General features: G+C 51.0%; 1 protein-coding gene across 1 annotated transcript; it reads left to right on the forward strand.

Annotated features, from left to right (window-relative positions):
- The first annotated feature begins 1,135 nt into the window (after nucleotides 1-1,135).
- CCM2L (CCM2 like scaffold protein) lies at nucleotides 1,136-18,945 on the forward strand. Its single transcript, XM_082671645.1, has 10 exons — nucleotides 1,136-1,195; nucleotides 3,491-3,658; nucleotides 5,808-5,891; nucleotides 5,984-6,167; nucleotides 7,036-7,499; nucleotides 10,843-10,978; nucleotides 12,598-12,661; nucleotides 15,017-15,146; nucleotides 15,683-15,821; nucleotides 16,696-18,945. The coding sequence occupies exons 1-10, from the start codon at nucleotides 1,166-1,168 to the stop codon at nucleotides 17,010-17,012; spliced, it is 1,716 nt and encodes a 571-aa protein (XP_082527771.1). The 5' UTR covers nucleotides 1,136-1,165; the 3' UTR covers nucleotides 17,013-18,945.
- Nucleotides 18,946-22,565: the final 3,620 nt, after the last annotated feature.

The raw sequence follows: 22,565 nt of genomic DNA on the forward strand, positions 1-22,565 counted from the left end.
TGTATAACAGGGCTTCCCTGGTGGCGCAGTGGTTGAGAGTCCGCCTGCCGATGCAGGGGACAAGGGTTCGTGCCCCGGTCCGGGAAGATCCCACGTGCCGCGGAGCGGCTGGGCCCGTGAGCCATGGCCGCTGAGCCTGTGCGTCCGGAGCCTGTGCTCCGCAACGGGAGAGGCCACAGCAGTGAGAGGCCCGCGTACCACAAAAAAAAAAAAAAAAAGAAAGAAAGAAAAAAATCTGTATAACAATGGTACCCCAATATTGTGAAGAATAAGTGAGATGAAATAAGTAAAGTGCTCAGTCCAGAACCACAAAGGGAACCTTGCCTCTCTAATATTATTCTCTCAAGAGACAGTAAAACAGCCCAGGACACACAGACACACAGGTAAATAGTTAATATTTACTGAGTACCTCACATGTGCCAAGAGCCTTTCTAAGTGCATTTAATTCTTACAAGGTCACAAGGCTGGTATTATGCCCATTGTACAGATGGGGAAATGGAGGCACAAGAGGTTACAGACCCAAGGTCATAACCCTAGTAAGTGACAAAGCCAGGATTCAAACTCAAACAGCCTGTCTCTAAAGCCCATGCATACCACCTCCCTTAATAGTAAGATTAAATTTTAAAATCATTACTTGCTCAGACACAATATTCCATAGTTTATGAAGCATTTTCCCACCCACTTCCATTTATTTCTCACCACACCAGCCCAGAGAGGAAGGCAATGTTTACCCCTAATTTATAAAGGGGAGGGGGAAACTGAGGCTGTGAAAGGGGGAACTATCCTGTCTTGCCAAGGTCACACAGCAAGGTCGGTGGCAGAAGAGGGGGTGGTATCTGGGACTTTCCGACTCCAAATTCAGGGGACCATTCCCAGCCTTACTCAACTCCCAAGCCCCCTAAATAGCAAGGCTGCTGGAGGCCTTGGGGGCTTTCTCCCCAGGCCAGTTGCTCTGGCTGGGCTTCCACTGTTCAGCTGGAAGGTCCCAAGGCTGCGTCCTCCACCGACCCCACACCCCACCGCTCACTATCAGATGGGAGGGGCAGGAACTCTGGGACTGGTGGAGTTTCCGACCAGGCAGGAAAAAGAACAAAGGAACTGCATGGGGGGAGAAGGTGGAGGGGGGTGGCCAGGAGGGTGGCAGGAGTGGAGGGGACACTTCACCATGGAATATGAAGTCAAGAAAGGGAAAAAGGTAGGTGGGAGGTTGGAAGGGGTGCGCGGTAGAGAGATGTCCCCGGAGTCGGAGAAGTGGGAAGCCTGGGGGTAGGAGGGGGGTGATGGGCAGTGAGTGGCGTCAGGAGAGCCTTTCTTCTTATTGGGAAAGACCTTCCTCCCCACCCTTGGGCAGCCAGACATTTGGACTCAAAATTCCCTAACCCGTCTCCCTGCTCTCAGTGGCCTGTGCCATCCCAGGAATGGACAGACGGACGGGCACCTTCCAGGAAAATCCAGCCAGTCAGATTAGTTTGGGAGATATTCTCAACCTGCTTCCCTGGTGTTCCTGGGGGTTCCCTCCTGCAGCTTCTCAGACCAAGGGACAGATAGAGAGCCACCCAACAAACCCATTCCCCTGCTCCCTGCCTCCCCAGACAGAAGGACCTCAGCCAGGGCAATTCTGTGCTATGAGGCTGCCTATCCAGGCTCGAGACACCTGCTTGCTCCCCCCCCGCTGGGTTCCAACTGAGCCTGCCCCCTCCCTGTCTTTATACAGGGCCCAGTTCTGCTCCAAAGGCCTCAGCCTGGGGGTCATTCCCCCCACCCCTAGACCTTTACCCCTTCCTGACTCTCAGATATTTTCTAGTCTGGTTCTCTGGGCATCACACCTGTTTCTCTTTGTGGTCCAGGGAGCCTCTGGGATTCCAACTCCCACCCCCACCCCCACTGAGCCCTCTTCCCCCAGGAAACCTAGATCCAGCTGTTTGAAAAGACTCCCACATGAACTGTGAGGGCTCCGAAGGGAGACAAGACATAGGTGCTTGTTCTCTCTTGGTTCATTCCTTCTATAGATATTTATTCAGCACCTATTATGTGCCAGGCACTGTGCCTGGCGCTGGTGATGATGCACTTGGTGAGCAAAGTCAGACAAGGTCCCTGCTCCCTCCCTGAAGCTCACATTCTAGTGAGGGAGACAACTATTAATTTTTTTAAAAAAACAATTAATGTAAAATTGTACAAAAGTCTCCATACACAGTGCTGGGTGACAGAATATTAAGGGACCCAGCCCTAGACTGGTCAGTTTGAGCTGAGATCTGTTGGGTGGAAGGAAAGAGGACAGGGAAGAGTGTTTCTGGCAGAGGAACAGCATGTGCAAAGCTCCATGGTAGGAAGGAATGTAGCAAATAGGAAGAACTGAAAGATGGCCCTATAGCTGGAGGGCAGGAGTTAGGGGCAGCGCGGGGTGAGATGAGGCTGGAGAAGTGGGCAGGGGTGGACCACTGAGGGCCACAGACAAAGCATTCACCTCCCCACTCCACTCACATATACACACATGCTCCCATATACAGGATAAAGTCCTGGCTCCACAGCCGGCATTCGAGCCCTCTATGACTTGTTCATCTCGTCATTCAGCCACAGCTACAACACACCTTCTCCAGGCTCGCGCCCGCCCTTGCAGCCCCCAGTGTTTTGCACATGCTGTGCCCTCTGCTTGGGGTGCTCGTTCCCACATCGCTTGTTCTCATTTCTCAGAGCTTCCACGTACTTCATCCAGGCTCCGTGATACTGATTTTAAAACTTGAGCTGGGCCTGCAGCAGAATCACCTGGAGCGCTTGTTAATACACAGATCATTGGGTCTCATCCCAGGTTCTGATCCAATAGGTTTGAGATGGAGCGCAAGAATGTAGATTTCTCTTCAGTTCACAGGCGATGCTGCTGCTACTGCTGGTGGAGACCCAGGAACCACACACTGAGAACCACTGCTCTAGAGCAGTGCTCACACTTTCCTGGGAGTTTAAATTCTGTTGGGATGGGCTGGGGTCCTGAAATTTGCTCCTTTAACCTTGATCCAGGCCATTTTTATGCAGGTGCCCACTGGATTAAACTTCAAGGTACCTGTTAACCATTTCTAATATTTAGGAAAGCACAGAAAATAGCTTAAATACCTATGCACCCACCACTCAGCCACACTGAATGTTAATATTTTTCTGTACTTGCCCCAGCCTGGGTGGGGGTTCCTTAAGCCTCAGCCTGGGCCTGCACAGGGCTTCTACCCTCACCTGCATGTTTAGAATGGAAGGTTTGGAGCCAGACTGCCCAAGGTGAACTATTGGTTCTACCGCTACTAGCTGGTGACCTTATTAGCTAGCTGCCTCTCTGAGGCTGTTTCTCCACCTACTAAATGGGAATCATAGAGCTACCCCCTCTGCAGAGTTTTTGTAAGAATTAAATTAGGTAATGTAAGTAAAAGGCTGCACATGTAAGTGCTGAATATGATCAAGTCAGTTGCTGTTATTACTGTTCTTACCCCCACGCCCCCGCCTCTCCCAGGGCTTCGTGTCCCCCATCCGGAGGCTGGTGTTCCCGAAGGCTGGGCGCCGGGCAGCCTTTCGAAGCAGTGTGAGCCGCCGGCCCCTGCATTCGATGCCCCTTTATCCCCCCGACTACCTCATCGACCCCCAGATTCTGCTGTGTGACTATCTGGAGAAAGAGGTCAAGGTACTTTCGGGATGAGCAGGAGGGGTGGGAAGAAGCTTGAGATAAGGGGCTGGGGGGAAAGTTTTCCTCAGCCCTCTTAGGTTACCTGGCTGGATCTGAAAATTAAACTGAACAAAGATTAACAGGAGAAAAGCACACACATTTTATTAAATTTTCACATGGACATGAGAGCCTTCAGAAGAGAATGGAAGACCCTGAGAAGTGACCAGAGCAGGAAGTTTTTATACTTTTTGACAAAGAAACAATAAATCTGTGAAGAATGGACAAGGCCAGAGGGGTTTGGAGGGGGTTGGTAAATGGTGAAAGAGGAACAAGGTTTGTTTATACAGACTTCTCGGCCCTCAATTCCCTGTCCCTGGTGATAAGGATGTCTCCCTTCCTACTGGTACCCTGAAAGGAGGGTACCCTTCACCAGGGAGATTTATCGCCTGCTTTCAGGGAAGATGGGTGAGGTGGGGGAAGTTAGAGTGACCTTCCTGCTTCTGCCGTTTTCTCATACTCCTTCAGCTTAAGATATTCAATGTGCCAAGATGCCATATTTTAGGGAAGCATGTTCTGGATCCCATCAGGAAAGACCTTACCTCTCCCCCACACCAACCCCTGACCACACAGGGGAGGCTCAGGGGAAAGAGGCCTGGGTTCAAGGCAGCCTTGCCCCTGAATTATGCTGGGGACCCTCAACAAGTGACCTCCACCTGTTCAGCCTCAGTGTTGCCATCTCAACATGGGGCTCAAAGCCTACCCCAAGGGGAGAGCAGATGGGAGGGTGCTCTGTGCACCAAAAAGCCGGACCGTCCTGTGAGATTTTACTGCAGTGACGTTGCTGCTACTTGGACAGTGTCCAGCTTAAAGGAAGCCAGTTCTGCAGGCCACATGGACTTAGGCCAACTCAGGGGCTTTACTTCTATTTTATGAACACCATGAAGGAGCAGTGGAGAATCCTCGCTACCCAATAAAGACTGATATGGGGGTAGGAGTGTCAGATTTAGTAAAAACAGGCACCCAGTTAAGTTTGAATTTTGGTGGGGGGAGGGATAAATTAGAGTTTGGGATTAACAGATACACACTACTATATATAAAATAGATAACCAAAAGGACCTATTGTATAACACAGGGAACTATATTCAATAGCTTATAATAACCTATAATGGAAAAGAATCTGAAAAAGAATATGTATTTGAATCACTTTGCTATATACCTGAAACTAACACTGTAAATCAATTATATTTCAACAAAAAAAATTTTTTTAATTTGAATTTCAGATAGGCGATGAGTACTTTTTTAATTTTGATATTAGTTGTTTATGTGAAAACCAAGTTTAACTGGCATCTTGTATTTTACCTGGCAGCCCTATATGAAGAGAAAAGCTAGCAAACAAATCCACTTAAAAAATTGGGAACTGAAATTTCATAGAGAATAAAAAGAAAAGAAAGGTATGATTGGTAGAATCACCTAGAAGAATAAAACTAAAAATATTTTAAAAAGTTAATTCTTATATTAAATAACATTTAAGTGTGATAACATTAAGCTATAACTAAGAATGAATGAAGAATTAATTTACTATTAATTTAATTTAGGGCATCATTTTTCTGACAAAATTATATACTAATTGGATACAACATTCTTCCCTTTCCATTTGACTTCTGCGACAAGATCATGAAGAGGGCCAGTGACCTGCACAGTCAGTTGACACTGGTGCTTGGGGTGCACAGAGCCACTCAGGCCAAGCAGGAAATTCAAGCTATTCTAATGACTTTTGTTTCTGCCATAGCTAAATAACTATGTGCTCATAAAATAAGCTTATTTTAGCAAAAATAAGCTAGCAGTGAGAGTATGGACTCTGGTGTGTGGAGTCCAGTTCTGTCCTTTTTAGCTCTATAATATTGGGCAGGTTATTTGGCTTTGCTGTGCCTTAGTTTTCTCATCCTTAAAGCGATGATGAATGAGTGCAGAAAACTCTCAGGACTATGCCTGGCTCCTACAATGGCTTTAATAACAGTTATTATCAGGCTATTATTATTAATTCAGATATTTTTATCTCAGTCTACCCGCACTGTGTCAGTGAGGAGGTCAGGGTCCTCCAAGGCTTCAGGGAGACCTCTCTCTGCCCTTTTCCCACCACCCCCGCCCCCGCCCCATTTCCATCCAGTTCCTGGGCCACCTCACCTGGGTCACCTCCTCACTGAACCCCTCCAGCCGCGACGAGCTCCTGCAGCTGCTGGACACGGCCAGGGTGAGGCTCCGGGAGAGGGGAGGGCAGGGTCTGGTCCCCTACCTCTCCCACCCGAGGCCCCCGGGACTCAGGAGATCCGACCCACCCCGCAGCAGCTGAAGGAGCTGCCGCTGAAGACCACGGCGGAGCAGGACAGCATCCTGAGCCTGTCGGCCCGCTGCCTGCTGCTCACCTGGCGCGACAACGAGGAGCTCATCTTGCGTATCCCCACGCACGAGATCGCCGCTGCCTCCTACCTGCAGGACGACGCGCTGCACCTGCTGGTGCTTAAGACCGGTACGGCAGGCGGGGCCTGGCAGGGCCGGGGCGGGGGAGGTGAAGGAGTGGAGAAAGGGCCCAACACCTAGTCTTGGGCATGGGCGTGACCTGGGGCAGGGGCGGGGCCTGAGGCTGGATAAGTGGGTGATGGAAAGACCTGACCAAACTACCCTGAGACTAGGGACAGGACATGGCTGTTTGCGAGAAGAGGAAGCCCAAGGTTGAAGCTTGAAGGAGGGGCGGCCTGACCCACCATCTTCGAAACGGTGGAGAAGCCAGAATCCTGAGGCCTGAAGTTAAAGGGCGTGATGAAGGGTAGCAAGGCTCTGAGGCTAGGAGGGAACCTGCGGCAGAGGCGGAGTCTCATCTAGTGGAGGGGCCATACACTGGGGAGGCGGAGCTTGCGGCTGGGGTATCTTGGTGGGAGATGTCAGACCCTGCCATACTAGGGGCGGGGCCTGAGGCCAGGGGAGGGGTTGAAGGGAAGCCGGAAGCCAAGGAGGTGTTCCTGAAACCCGGGACAGGGTCCGAGTTAAGGGTAAAGAAGGAGGGGACAGCCTGACCACTACTCTCAGACCAGACGGCAGCGTCTGGGAGGCAAGGGGCGTCGGAATGGGGTAGGGCGTGTGGGAACTGCCAAACCCAGGGGTGGAGCCTGAGGGTGGGGGCGGGACCCAAAAGTGAGGACCCGTAGTGGGGCGGGGTCCGGCCTTCCGACTTTGAAGCCAGGGGTGGAGCCTGAGGGTGGGGGCGGGGCCAGACACGGCTGGACCCCTTCTCCCCCCAACCACCACCGCAGCGGCGGGGGTCAGGACACCCAGCTGGCCTCGGGAGAGGGCTCTCAGCCCGGATCTCCTGCTTCTGACGGCCACCCGGCCTTTCCTAGGTCTGGGCGTGGACCCGGTGCCAGCCGGAGTAGACGCCAGCCCCGGCGGCGCGGGGCGCGACCCGGGCCCGCCCGGGGCGGCGCCCGAGAAGCGGCGGGTGGGCGCCACGGAGCGGCGCCACACCATCTGCAGCCTTGACTGGCGGATGGCGTGGGGCGGGAGCGCGGGCGCCGAGGCCCGGGCCGGGGGCGGCGGCGGCGGCAGCCTGGAGCGCCAGCGCGCCGGGGCGCGGGCGTCGGGCAGCTGGGAGCGGCGGCAGACGTTCAGCGGCAGCTGGGAGCGGCGACACGGCGGCGGCGGCGGCGGCGGCGCCGCGGGCAAGCCAGGCGGCAGCTGGGAGCGGAGGCAGGCGGGAGGCGGCGGCAGCTGGGAGCGGCGCCACCCGGGCCCCAACCCGCTCGACCCGCAGGACCCCAGCCCCGACGCCTACTGCAACCTGGTCATCCTGGCTGTGGCCAACAGGGTGAGCCCCAGGGCATCCCGCGCCCCTGCGCCCTGCCTCCCCGGCGCGTTTTCACACTCCCCACACACATACCAAGTTCCTGGAGTCTACCCCAGCCCCTTTTCTTTTACCTCCTTCGGCCCTACTGCCCAGAACTTCGGAACTGTGTGCCCATTGACGCCAAAAGGCTTTTACTCCAGCCCCAGGACACCTCCCCCTTGCTGTCCCAATGGGATGAAAGCTCAAAATGACCCACACTTGATCTAACCCCTCATCCAGCCCTGCTCCTTCTCCAAAGTCGTCAGTGTCCACACTACCACAGTAACAATAATGAGGACAGTAATCACCAGCACGAATTCAGGGCCGACCTGTGCCAGACAGGAAACCAGCATTAAGTCATTTCATTCTCACAGTAACCCCTGGAGGCAAATATTACCACCATCCCCATTCTATAGAGAAGGAAACAGATCCAGAGGCTAAGCAACTTGTGCAAGGTCACACAGGAAGCAGGTGGTGATTTCAGCATTGGGACCCAGAAGTTCAGAGCCTGTACTCTTGGTAACAGTGGCCATCACCCAAGGCAGAAGACTTCTGGCCATTCTTGTCCCCCCCATCCTCCACATTCACCCTTGCTTTTATTCATTTGACCATGTTCATTGAGCGCCAGCTTGTGCTAGGCATTGGGCTAGGTGCCATGGATACAGAGATGAACAAAGACATATTTAGTGCCCTCCCTTAGGGAGCTCACCATCTAGCAGACACCTCCAAACCCTGAGCCTTGTAAGCTGTTTCTCTGGCCCAGGGCCCTGAACTCCCTCTCTATATAAACCCCACATGGTGAACAAAACAGACACAGTGCCTCTCTAAGAGAGGTGGATAGTAACCAGTAAACTCAGGCTCTGGTGCTGACTTGAAACATTTTCTCACTTGGTGTGCAGCTCTGCACATGCTCCTGGTTTTCCTACGTCCCTGGCTGCTCCTTCTCAAGAGCTGGCGCCTCCTCTTCTCACCAGTCTCTTGAGGTTGGACTGTCCCAGGCTTAGTCCTTGATTCTCTTTCTCCTTTATCTACACTCATTTCTACGTGGCCTTCTCTAGTGAGAACTCCCCCAAATGTTACCTCCCACCAAATCTCCACGGCTGTGTCTCCACTCAGCCTCTCCGTTCAAAGGTCTAACGACCAGAGCTGAGCGCCCAGTCTTCTCCCCAGACCTGCTCCTCCCTTGCTCTCCCTGTCTTGATGAATGGCAGCTCTGTCCTTCCATTGCTCAGACCAAAACCCTGCAGCACTCCTTGGCTCCTGTCTCTCACACAACCCATATCCACTCTGTCAACAAATCCTGTTGGCCCTATTTCTAAAATATCACCAAAGTGCATCTACTTCTCCCCAAGCTCCATTGTCCCCCACTTCCCAGGTCCATGCTCCATCTTCCCCCATCTGGGTCATTCACTCACCCCTCACTGGTTTGGCCATTGCTCAGAATCTGTTCCCCCACACGGTCAGAGCAGTCCTGTTAACACAGAAGTCACATTGTGTCACTGCTCAAAACCTTTCAGTGGCTCCCCAGTTCACTCAGAGTAAAATCTAATGTCCTTACAACTGTTTATAAGGCCATCTACCTTACAATGGTAGCCTAGCCACCATCCTCATTTCCTCTCTAGCCTCATCTAAAGACATCTGTGCATTCCGGATGGTTCACTCTGGTATCCCTGGCCCCCAGGGCAGTGCCTGGCACATGATAGGTGCTCAATAAATATACTGAATAGATGGATTAGTGGGTACTATGTTACTATACCTTGTGATGGGGACCAAGTAGAAAAGCAGGTTGCAATGATAATGAGGGACGAGATCCATTTTCCAGAGGGAAAGTGAGTTTGTGCCTTTTAAACTGAAATGTGTAAGAGAGAAGGAAGCAGCAGGGCAAAGAGTCAAGAAAGCAAATTCCAGGGGGCTTCCCTGGTGGCGCAGAGGTTGAGAGTCCACCTGCCGATGCAGGGGGCACGGGTTCGTGCCCCGGTCTGGGAAGATACCACATGCCGCAGAGCGGCTGGTCCTGTGAGCCATGGCCGCTGGGCCTGCGCGTCCGGAGCCTGTGCTCCGCAACGGGAGAGGCCACAGTAGTGAGGGGCCCGCGTACAGCAAAAAAAAAAAAAAAGAAAGAAAAGAAAGCAAATTCCAGGCAGAGGGAACAGTGTACCCTGTTTATCCCACTGGGCTGTGAGGGCTTTAGGCCTCATCGAATTCACCTCTGAGACTCCACAGCCTGGCCCAGTGCTTGCCACACAGTGGGACTAAATAATAATTTGTGGAATGAGTAAATAAATAATGGTTGTTTTCTAGGAGTAACTGAGCCTCTGGCCTCCAATCTGAGGCATCATGGTCCCAAGGAGGGTACAGGAATTAGAGTCAAAAAACCTGGGTGCCAATATTAACCAAAGCCATGAGCCTGCTGTGTGAGCCTGGGCAAGTCACTTAACCACTCTAAGCCTCCATGTCTTTCATTATAAAATAAGGATGCCCTCTTCCCTGTCCATTTGGTAGAGCTATTATAAGGGTCAATCCTGGTTTAATGATAATTTCACTCCCTCATCCCAAAATGCCTGTCCTGGGTTACATTTTAATTTACTCCCTGGACTGGCTTTTTTAGAAGCACAATATAAGAAGTGGCTTCATGAAGTTGGTCTCTTCATTAGTTGTTGTCTTTCCGTGTCTCTTGCTTAAAGACTTAAAGAGGAAAATCAAAGAGGCAAATTCCTCTTCATATTTGCGATCTCAAAAAAGTTGCACCCAAGAACTTAAATGCCTTCCTTCTATCAGGGACTGAAGTTTATGTGTTCATCCTGCTTCCATTTTTGCCTTGGGTGCCAGGAAGCTCATATCTAAATATGGCATAGTAACTATGTTGAGCAGTAGTAACTCTGCTGAGCCTAACATTTTCATACAGTTAATTCTTCCTTTCCTCTTACTAGGCATTAGGAGACCTGGGCTCTAGTCCTGGCTAATCACTTTATGTCTCTGGGCTTCAGCTTCCTACGTGTAAATTAAACTAAATTAGGGCTTATTTTAGATAAGCTTCAGGAGGCCCCATAATTCTCCCAGAAATTTGGGGTGCATGTGTGCATTTTTCAGGGCAGAAGAGTTACATTTGTCACTGGATTCTGTAAAGGCCAGTGAGTGGCTATTTCTAGAAAGGCCACCCAGAGCGTGGCCATATAATTTTGATGAAAAATGTCCGCAAAATCAATTTAAAGGCTCCCATAGTTGTGTGTGTGCCCTTGTGCGCCTCCTCACACTGCGTTTTTAGGAAGCAGGGGCATCCTGGTCCCTGGAGAAGGCCTGAGCTCTGTCCTCCTCTCTGGGCCAGGATGCTGCAGAGGAGTCCTGCGCCCTCATCTGTCAGGTCTTCCAGATCATCTACGGGGACCAAAGCATCGAGTGTGTGGACCGGGCCGGCTACCACTACACGTCCACGCCCGAACGGCCGTGGCTGTGCAGCCGCAGTGAGTACTCCAACTCCTGGTGGCCCCTCCTGTGAAACGTCCTGAAAGGCCAGAGGAGGGGGGATGTCCCAGGACTGGGGCCAATGAAAGCCCTTAGGGGTCCTGACCTCTACAGCAATTACAGCATACCCCCGATATGTCGCTAAAATAAAATGTCAAATTTCATAACGACCTCAAACGTAGTTTCAGAACGAGACCCTCAGAGCTGAACTCTCTCTCCCTTTTGTTTTTTGGTGTCCCCACTTTGCCAAAACCTAAGTACATGCATTGTCAGTTTACTGAGCCATCTAGTCCCACTAGGACTCTAGGTCAAAACCAAGATTTCCAGACTGGTCCTTGAATGCCATCAAGGGCTGGAATGAGAATGAGACCAATAGCGGTATTCGTTGATCACCAACTACGTGCCAAGCACAGGGCCGATGTACCGAATCTTATTTAATCCTCGTAACAACCTTGTCTGTCCTGTTTACCACTGTATCCCCTGTGCCTAACACAGGACCAGGGACGGATGCTCAAGGCGTATTTTCTGAATGGATGAAAGAACACTCTGAGGCCTTATGAATACAATTTTTACAGATGAGGACATTAAGGCTCAGAGTAGTCAATAAATATCTCAGGGTCACACAGCTGGTAAATGGCAGAGTCAGGATTCAAACCCAGGTGCGTCTGATTCTAAAGCTTCCTGCAACAGCCTCACTCCCCGTGCTGCCTTCAGGGCCATTAAGGGAACTTCCTCAGCCACAGCCCCCTGAGCGTGGTCCCTGTTTGCGTAGCTCAGGCAATGGGGAGCCAGCTCTTTCCTTCTGGAGGCACTCACATCTGTGGGAACTGTGGTTATTGAGAATTTGGGAAAGTTCATTGACTCTCCCAGGGATGATGGACAAATAAATGAGATAACTCAACAGATATTTCAACAAATTCATTCATTCAACAAGTATTTCTTGAACACCTGTCTGTGGGATCCTGCTAATCACCAGGATGTACTGGCGAGTAAAGCCAGATGTGGCCCTCCCTCTGAGGCGTGCAGTGCTGAAGTAGGCCGACAGTAATTAAATAGTTGCACAGATAAAATGTAACCACACACTGTGTTATAAGAATGTATAATGAGGAACCAGCGGGGCCTGGAAAGTCAGGGGAGTGTCCTGAGGAAGTGACACTAAGTGAGCCACGATGGACAGGGGGAGGCCAGTAGCTGGATTCACTGAGATGACAGGGGCAGGTACAGAGCAAGTTCTCTGTACCTGGTGCTCCTTTCTCCTCATGATTTTGAGCTCCTTGCCCTCAAAGTTCTTTTTTCTCTCTGTCAAACATATACAGTTTACAAAGCGCTACCTCGCCTGTTCCCTGGCTTGCTCTCCCCAAGGCCCCCCTGAGGTAGGCAGGAAGGTGGTATTGTCCCAACCTTGGGGAAGTTGAGTGCCTGGGAGAGAAGTGCGTTGCCCAAGTTTGGCTGTGTGTTGCCGGTGGGGGCAGGAATCATGGTCAGAAACTTCCAGTGGCTGCCCATTTCACTCAGAGTGAAAGTTAACACCTGTACAGTTACTAAAAAGGCCATTCGTGCTCCAGCCGCCATCCTTACTCCAGGCCGCCTCTGACCGCCCTCTGTCTGCTGCCCCCAGGTGACAGCTGCCGCACGGATGGGACTTACGCCTATGACGCCGACTTCAGCTGCTGCAGCTCCTTGTGGGTACCGTCCTTCTCAGGGACCCCACTCTGGTCCCCTCTGTCCCTGCACAAACAGGGTTGCTCATCTAGGCATTCTTGAGCCCCTATGGGCAAGAGAGGGTGGGAGAAAGTCACTCCATCTTGATTTGTGCTGAGATGCTAGGCCCCGAGGGTGCAGGTAACCTGAACTTCCCAGGCTCTGGTGAGCTTATAGGATCTGAACCCCTGAGAGACAGACAGGGCAGCCAGAACTCAGAAATAGGTCCACATGGGCCTGCAGCTCTTTCCCAGTCATCCAGACACAGTGGCCTGCAGAGGCCAAAATCACAGCTAATGCCAAAAAGTCATTTTGGCTCTATGGAATAGAGAATCCTAAAAAAGAGTAGCTTTAAAAAGGATAAAGCTTCCCCACCCGCCCGTCTCTTATATAAGATAGACAAGGAGTCTATGGCCTTATGGTCATTAAGGGCTCGGGCTTATCTTTTCCTCCCTCTCTAACACTTGCTTCCATCCTCAAGGTCACCTCATGGGCCCAGATAGTGGCTATAGTTCCAGCCATCACAGCAGCATATGAGGAATCTCTTTAAAGAAAGAGCTGTGCTAGAATTCCTACCTGACTTCTGCTTACATCTCATTGGCCAGAACTTGGTCTCATGGCCAGAACTAGCTATAAGCAAGTCTGGAAAATGTAGGGTTTTTTTTTAAAAAAAATCTCATTTGGGAATGTTGTCCAGGGTTCTATTTAGGGTGACTGACCACCCCAGTTTGCCCAGGATTTAGGGGTTCCCCAAAACATGGAAGTTTCAGTACTGTAACCAGGAAAGTCCCAGGAAAACTGGGACAAGTTGGTCACCTTAGTTCTGTTACTAAGGCCTTTGGCTTTCTGTTATTAAGGCTGACAGGGGACAGCCTCTGCCAGTGATACAGGCCTTACTTCCCCCCGCCCCCCTTTTCAGCGGCAATATACTTTCTTAAGACTGTGCACTCTTAGGCCAGTCCTTAAACAACCTGCTATCTGCTAGAGAGATGACAGTCATGACAATGACTAACTTTAGAACTTGCTGTCTGCCAAGTGCTATTCTATAATGCACTTCGTTTTTAAAATCAACATAGCAACATTACAGTAGCTACTGTTTATTTACTGCCTAGTCCATGACTCTAAGTACTGTACAAACATTAACTCCTCTGTTTCTTACAATGACACCAATTTTTATCATACCATTTTACAGATAGAGAAACTGAAGAATAGAGAAGTTAAGTAACTTGACCCAAGGTCAAGCAGCTAGTAAGTTGTAGGCCTGCGATTTGAACCCAGACAGGCTGGCTCCAGAGTCCACACTAAGCTTACACTGCTTCTCTGGAGGTAATCATTGAAGATGGTTCTGGAACAATGTAGAGACCAGGAGGCAGGAGCCCAATGTTGACTTTTATTTAAGCGATATTTATTGAGTACCTACCATGTGCCAGGCACTGTGCTCTGTGCTAGGGATACAGTGGGGAGCCAGACAAGGACGAGGCCTGTGCTTGGCACATAGTAGGTACTCAGCAAACAGAGAAAACCAGGTCCCTGCTCTTGCATGGTTTACAAGGTAGCACAGGAGACAATGAAATCATTATTTAGTAATAATAAGCATCAACAGTAATAAACACTCAAGAGAAGCTCAGAGTGCTGAGAGAGAGGCTGTGGAAACCCTACCTCATCCGGGGAGTCAGGAGGACCTCTCCGAGGTGATGACACTTGAACTGAGACATGACAAATAAAAGGGGGAAGAGCGCTCCAGGTACAGGGAACAGCAAGTGCAAGGATGCTGAAGCGGGATCCACTTGGCATGTTTGAGGAGCAGCCAGGAGGCCACTATGGCTGCAGCAGAGGGTGTGAAGGACAGAGTGGATAGAGAGGAGATCTGGTGGAGGCATCGGAAAGGCCTTCATGTCATGGGTAGGCTTACAGACTATGTGACCACATTTGACAGAGGGTCTAATCCATTCTAGAGGGATCAGGGAAAACTTTCCTGAGGAGGTGACATTTAAGATCCAATGGTGAGGAAGAGTTAGCTGAGCAAAAGACAGGGAAAGGGAGGCATTCCAGGCAGAGGGAACAGCATGTGCAAAGGCCCAGAGGTGAGGAGGTACTTGGAGTATTAGAAGAAAAGACAGAAGGCAGGGTGACCTGAGCACAAACAGCAAGGGGGAGACGAGGCTTGAGAGGTGGTGCGTGGCCAGATCATATGGGGCCTCGAAGGCCAAAATGGGGTATAGGATGAGGCCCCAGGCCCAGAGCACTGGTGGCTGTGCCCTCCCACCTTCAGCCTACCACATGGCGAGGAGCTGGAGGGAGGCGAGTGAGGGCCCCTTCCCCCCCTGTCTCTGCAGCAATGGCTCCCAGGACACATTTGAAGCCTGTTACAGCGGCACGTCCACACCCTCTTTCCATGGCTCCCACTGCAGCGGCAGCGACCACAGCAGCCTGGGCCTCGAGCAGTTGCAGGATTACATGGTCACGGTGAGCTGGGGCAGGCAGTGCGAACAGCATAAGCAAGGGCCTGGAGAACACATGGGGTATTTCAGGCATCATGAATAATCCTGGACATAACTGAAGCATAAGACCTCAGCGGTCAGGGCAGGGCATGAGGTTAGGAGAGCAAACGGAGTCAGCTGTGAAAGGCTTCAAGTAATGTCAACTAGCACTGAGTGTTGACTTTATACCAGGCACTGTTCTGAGCGCCTTTAATGCATCATTTCTTTCCATCCTTTCAACAACCCAAGAAGGAAATGCCTTCATTATCCTCACATTGCAGATGAAGAAAGCGAGGGTTAAGGAGGTTGTCACCTACCCACGATCACAGAGCTGGTCAGTGAAGGGGCCAGGATTTGAAATCGGGCAGCTTGAGTCCACATCCCATTCTTAGATGCAGCCCAAGGCCAGGTTTTCACAGGAGGGCTGGGCTGGATACACCCTTAGTGAGGGCTCTGGGTCTTTTAGGCAGGGGTTGGGTGGGGGTTGCTCTTGGGATTAATCTCGAATGGTGTCCCTGACAGTTGCGGAGTAAGCTGGGGCCCCCTGAGATCCAGCAGTTTGCCCTGCTGCTGCGGGACTACCGTCTGGGGCTGCCCATCCAGGACTATTGCGCAGGCCTGCTGAAGCTCTACGGAGACCGGCGCAAGTTCCTCCTGCTTGGTGAGCCCCCTGCCCAGGCTGGGAGTGTTTACTCTTTATCCCTTGGCCTCCCATAAAGCTGACATCATGAGATCCATGAGGCAAACAGGGAAACCGAAGTGCAGAGAGGGGAAGAGACTTGTCTGCAGTCAGAGCCGGGAGAGAGAGCACAGGTGTAACCATTTCACCTTCACAGCAAAGCTGGGAGAGGATATGATTCTTCCCATTTTACTCCATGAGGAATCTGAGGCTCAGAGAGGCTAAGGAACTCTTCCAAGGTCACAGAGCTAGTAAGGAGGGCTAGTGATAACAGCAACAGGAACGATAATCTTAATAAGCTAACATGTATTGGGCAGTTACCGTGTGTAGTGGCAAGGATCATCTCATTGAACGCCCTCAGTTCCGGGAAGTTGAAACTATGATTTGCCCTCATTTTGCAGATAAGAAAACTGAGGCTTAGAGAAGCAAAGTACATAAATAAGTCACAAAGCTAATAAGTGACAGAAGTAAAACGGAAGCCAAATGGGGCACTCAGTGTGTGTTAAGTACCTTATTTAATCCTCACAGCCCTACCGAGAGAACAGGTGTAATTATCTCCCTTTTACAGGGGAGGAAAGTAAGGCTCAGAGTAATTATTGGAGGAGTGTTACACAACTCATAAATGGGAATGTAATAATAATAATGATAACAATAATAAGCTAACATGTAGTGAGCATTTATTGCGTGCGGAGCATTATGCCGTTACGCTCTGGCTCAGAGAGTCCGGAATTGTGCAAGGTCACACAGCCGGCGAGCGGCAGGGTGGGGATTTGCACTCCGCTCCCCAGAGAAGGTGATTCCTCCGTGGGAGGGGAAGGCTTGACCCCCAGGAATCACCCTGCCCCTCGGCCTGCAGGGATGCGGCCCTTCATTCCGGACCAGGACATCGGCTACTTCGAGGGCTTCCTGGAGGGCGTGGGCATCCGCGAGGGCGGCATCCTCACCGACAGCTTCGGCCGCATCAAACGCAGCATGAGCTCCACGTCGGCGTCAGCCGTGCGCAGCTACGACGGCGCGGCCCAGCGGCCCGAGGCGCAGGCCTTCCACCGGCTGCTGGCCGACATCACGCACGACATCGAGGCGCTGGCCCCAGACGACGACGACGAAAGCACTGACGAGGAGGCCCAGGGCTCCCCGAGCGGGGTCGACGCGGCCGAGGACAACTACCTGTAGCCTGTGCCGCCGCCCATGCGGAGGGCGGGGAAGGGGGTGGCCCCAAGACCCCGCTCCTGAGCCTCACTCACCGTTGCCTGTGGGACCCCATCCCCAGACCTCCTCCTCAAACCCCCAACCGGGGCTGCACCCTCCTGGGGTCTCTGTCCCTACTCCCGGGGCTCCGGTCCCTGCAGTACCGAGAATGTCCTGCAGGGGGCGGAATCCTAACTGGGACTTGGCAGCCCCTAGGCCGGCTGGGGTGGACTGCGAACTTCTTTGTCCCACTAGCCCCGCGGGTTCGGCTTCTGGACTCTCCCTCCTCCTCGAGACTCCGCAGCTTTCTGGAGACCAAGGGAGGGATGAAGAGTAGGCTCCACCTGCTGGCCGGTTGAGAAAATAATTCTCAGAGCCCAAAGACCTCTGTTCCTCTTATTTTACAGTTTGAGAAACATGTTCGAGAGAAGGGACTTGAGGGAGTCTCCTGATTCCCCTCAGATATTACCTCAAACTGACCATACTAAGTGGTGTAGAGGGTATTTTTAAAGCTCTAAGAGGCAGGGTCTCCCCTTCGCAGGTGGAATTAGATCGTTAGTGTGGAATAGAGGTTTCTTTCTACTGAGAGTCAACCCAGAGGTGGACGATTTGGGTCCCAGTCCTGGCCCTAAGGCTCTGAACAGGTTGCTTGTTCAGATCTTGCATTTGGAGCCAGACAGGCTAGGCCTCCTGTCTGGTAGCAGTTCTAGCTTCTCTGCATCTCCATTTCCTCTTCTGACCATGAAGGCGGCCCCACCCACCTCACAGGGGCGTCATAGGGATGACTGAAGGTCAAGACCTCAGTGCTGGGTCTAGCACATGCTAAGCGCTCAATAAATGCTGTTCCCTTCCACATCGAACACTTTCTGACTCAGTTTACCTGTCTTTACCTGTGTGCAACGGGACAGGAACTGAGGTGGAGGTGAGAAGACCCTCAGGGAGCTCACAGTTTGGGAGGAGGAAATAGGAATTGCCCCTCACAGCTCTATTACAGCCTGGCTCTGTGCTCGAGGCCCAAATGAAAAGTACCCAAGATTCCGCAGACAAGCCGTCGCATCTGGGGTAGTCAAAGAAGTCTGAAGACAGGGTTGGAGGGGAGGAGAAGTCAGCATAAGGACAGGACTCAGCACAGCCTCAGTAAAGGCTCAGAGGCTGAAAGAAAGAAGCCCTGAGAAGAGGCAAGAATTGCATAGAAGAGCTAAAATTTATTTGTAGAACTTTACATGGCCTTCCATGGCCAGACACAGGGCACTTACCGTGAGGTAGGTACTATTATCACCATTGTTAAAATTATATCGTTATTATTATTAGGGCTTCAGATCCAGAGAGTTTCATGAGTTATACTCAGTTCGTGGCAAATGACCATCCCATCATAACTGATCCATGAAAGGCCCTTCTGATGTCTTACTTTGTTTTATATTCCCCGAACTCCATCCATACATCCCCACAATCCTTCCCCTCCCTACAATAGGCACCCACCCCTATGTGTTGATATATATCCCGGGACATAAAATGTACAATGTCTTCTGTGTGTGTGTTTATATTACGTAAATGGTATTGTATAAGGTTCTCATTCTGTTGTTTCCTTTTTCACTCCCTAATGTGTTTTTAAGATCTACTTATGTGGGGACTTCCCTGGTGGTGCAGCAGTTAAGAATCTGCCTGCCAATGCAGGGGACACGGGTTTGAGCCTTGGTCCAGGAAGATCCCACAAGCCATGGAGCAACTAAGCCTGGGCGCCACAACTACTGAGCCTGCACTCTAGAGCCCGCGAGCCACAACTACTGAAGCCCGCGTGCCTAAAGCCTGTGCTCCGCAACAAGAGAAGCCACCGCAATGAGAGGCCCGAGCACCACGACGAAGAGTAGCCCCCACTCGCCGCAACTAGAGAAAGCCCTCGTGCAGCAACAAAGACCCAACGCAGCCAAAAATAAATAAATTTATTTTTTTAAAAAAAGATCTACTCATGTTGCTGTGTAAAAACCTAAATTATTACATCTAACCACTGCAAAATATTCCAAGCTGAGCATCCACTGTTTTATCTATCCATTCCCCCAGTGATGGACAGTCAGGTTGCTTCCAGTTCCCTCTTACCATAAACCACACCGTGATGAACATCTTTGTGCATGCCCCTTATGGGGCTGTGTGAAAATTTCTTTGAGCTGTATACCCAAGAGTAGAATTACTAGATCATAGAGCATCTCTGTTTTAATTTTCACTAAAATCTGCTAGGATGGCTCCACTAGTAGCGTGTGAGGGATGTTTTCTCCCCACATTTTCAGCAACTTTTACATTATCTGACTTTGTAACTTTTGCCTACTTTGGGTGTAAGATGACATCTCGTTGTTTTAACTTGCGTTTCTCTGTCAATCCTGAGATTCAGAACCTCCTATACTTGTCAGGGATTTAGGCTTCCCCTTCAGTGAATTGTCTGTCCATATCTTTTCTCCATTATCTCCTGGATTTCCTGTTTTTTCTTGTTGATTTGTAGGAGTAGCTTATAAATTTTAGATGTCAATCTCTTTTTGGATATTGTTGTTACAAGGATCTTCTCCTAGTGCATTGCCCATCTGTTATTTATGGCAGTGGTTCTCCAACTTCAGCATTTATCAGAATCTCCTGATCCCCACTCCAGAGCTTCTGACTCAACAGAACAGAGGTGGGACCTAAGAGCTTGCGTTTTTGGTTTTGTTTGTTTTTAGCACTTGTGTTTTTTTAAAAAATAAATTTGTGTATTTATTTATTTTTGGCTGCATTGGGTCCTCGTTGCTGAACACAGACTTTCTCTAGTTGGGTCGAGGAGGGGCTACTCTTCATTGTGGTGCGCGGGCTTCTCATTGGGCTGGCTTGTCTTTGTTGCAGAGCACGGCCTCTAGGCGCGCTGGCTTCAGTAATTGTGGCTCATGGGCTCTAGATCGCAGGCTCAGTAGTTGTGGCACACAGGCTTAGTTGCTCCATGGCATGTGGGATCTTCTCGGACCAGGGCTCGAACCCGTGTCCCCTGCATTGGCAGGTGGATTCTTAACCACTGCGCCACCAGGGAAGTCCCAGCACTTGTGTTTTTAACAAGTACTCTGGTGATGCTGATGGTTCAGGGACCACACGTTGAGAACCATTGGTCTGTGGTGCCTTCCTTTGAACAAATTTTCCACTGGACAAATCCTTAATTATGATGTTTTCAAATTTATTTATTCTCATTTTGTGGATGAAGGAACTGGACCTCAAGGAGGTGAAGTGAATGACCCAAGGTCACCCAGTGAACTGGGAATTGGACCCATATCTGGCTAACCCCAGAACCCAGGCTCCTACCTGCTCTGCTATCCTCTCTACCAGTCTTTGGGATATAATGACTGCAGGCTGAGGCATTTGAACCCAAGGCTGTGGGGTGCCCTAGTAAGTTCCTGAGTGAGGCAGCCGTGAGGGAGAAGTCTGTTGATAAGGGGCAGAGGCCAAAGAGATGGGGTCCCTCTCAAAGGGCTGAGGGCTTTGCAAGAGGATCAAGCTTGGAAATTGCCCACAGTCCTAGCCTGGACACTGTGACAGGGCTGCTGAGAGGCACTGGGAAAGCTCTTACCCCACAGCTCCAGGGATGGAGCAATTTCCCGCACACCCCGAGGAAGTCCACACACACCCCGGAACTACCTTCTTACCAAAGCCATGCAACCCCTTGGTTTCTGAGGTCCAAAGGGCCCTGACTGGGGTGACCCGGGCTCTGAGCATGCGGACTCTGGCCACACTTCCTCCTATAGCACTCAGAAACCCTGCCAGGATCACTTCCCATCGTGGTTCAGTTCCTGGCACTGCAAGACGGGAAATGCCCCTGGGGGTGGATAGTTGATTCCCAAAGACCTGTAGGGGTGGCATAATGATGGAACTCCCCCACCAGCAGGATCACATGGTGACAGTCTCGACCCATTGACAAGTGGTGGGTAGTGAAAATGCCTCCAGCTGCCCCTTACACTGAAGCCCCTCCCACTTGGGGGCCCTGGAGACTCCTAGCAATCCTTCACAACCGCGTGTTGGGGAGGAGTCCTGGGGCCACTGCCATTCAGTCACTGTCATTTAGAGATCACCCACTGTGTGCCAGGGGTTGTGCTAGACAGTAGAAGGAGATACAGAATAATCCCTGCCCACTGGGGGGGTTCCTAGCCTGATGGTCCCCAAATTATCACAGCACAAAATTCTCAACTGTAAAATCAAAGAGTGTGAAACCGGCTCTTTCTGGGGAAGCTGGGAAAAGCTTCTCGGAGGAGGTGATGTATGAGTGAGACCTTGAAGGACGAGCAAGATTTTTGGCAGGTTGACAATAGCAGGGAGAGCCCTTTGGGGGGCCCAGCATGAGCACAGGCAGGGGAGCCGGAAGGAGCGTGGCACAGTCCGAGACACTTAAGCGCTCTGGCTCCAGGGTCAGACTGAGTGGTTTTCAGTCCCAACTCTGTCATCTGCTAGTTGGGTGACCTTGGGGTCACCCAAGGGGTAAATGTCTCTCTGGGTCTTCGTTTCCTCATCTATCACATGAGGTAATAAGAGCATTGCCCTCATAGGTCTCGTAGATAGTTGTGAGGCTTAAACAAGATAATCCGTGTAAAAGTACATCTAGGAAGTGCTCAGTCAACGTGACCATTATTTTTTCTGGAGGAGCATGGGGTGTGTGAGGTGAGGGGCAGGACTCGTAGGAGAGGAAACCAGAGAAGTGGGCAGACTGAGAAGGCCCTGAAGGGGCAGGCTGGGAAGTATAGGCAGTGGGGAGCGAGCTAATGGGCTTACATTTTCTTGAAGTGAATCTAGCTGCTTGGAGGGGAGTCAAGAGAAGCCTGGGCACTGGGGGACTTGGGGGGGTGTGGAGACAAGGACCAGAGGAGAGATGCTAAGACCTGACTCAGAGGAAGGAAGAGGACAGGGCAGTTTCAAAGAGGGAGGGAGGGGAAGAGGGCTCCCTCCGCGCTCAGAAACAGCAACCTCTCACATCCTTTGATTAGATTCATTCATTCATTCTTCATCTCACAACTATTTATTTAGCACTTGAAATGGCCTCATGGAGCTTACATTCTAAGGAGTTTATATTACTATTAAATAATGTTACATGGGAATTCCCTGGTGGTCCATTGGTTAGGACTCTGCACTTTCACTGCCAAGAGCCTGGGTTCAATCCCTGATCGGGGAACTGAGTGAGATCCCACAAGCCGTGAGGCCAAAAAAATCTTTTTAATTAAATAAATAAATAAATAAACAAATAATGTTCCAGATGCAGTAACCACCCACTCAAGGCCCAAATGATGAGAAACTGACAGCCCTACTTGTGTGTCTTCCCCTTTCTGACTTGTCTATCCACAGACATTCCAGATAAAGGGCAAAAGGTCTTAGAGCCAGGCCAGCCTGTCTTGCCTACCTCCTGCACTGGGGAGCTTGCTGTCTTCTGAGGCAGCCCTTTCCATCTAGTGTGAGAGCTAACAACTGCCTCCTTGCCCACCCCTCCTCCCCCAACCCCAGCACCAGATCCTAGCATCACCTTTTAGAATTCTACATGGCACGGCTGCC

The sequence above is a fragment of the Grampus griseus genome (genome assembly GCF_964374135.1).
Source record: "Grampus griseus genome assembly, chromosome: 14".
NCBI lineage: Eukaryota > Metazoa > Chordata > Mammalia > Artiodactyla > Delphinidae > Grampus > Grampus griseus.

What these genes read in the sequence shown, in the direction of transcription:
- CCM2L (XM_082671645.1), top strand. Translation starts at nt 1,166, where the DNA reads ATGGAATATGAAGTCAAGAAAGGGAAAAAG. An exon ending in ATCTGGAGAAAGAGGTCAAG is followed by an intron (nt 3,659 to 5,807) that starts GTACTTTCGGGA and finishes ATTTCCATCCAG; the next exon opens with TTCCTGGGCCACCTCACCTG. An exon ending in CCTGCTGGTGCTTAAGACCG is followed by an intron (nt 6,168 to 7,035) that starts GTACGGCAGGCG and finishes GGCCTTTCCTAG; the next exon opens with GTCTGGGCGTGGACCCGGTG.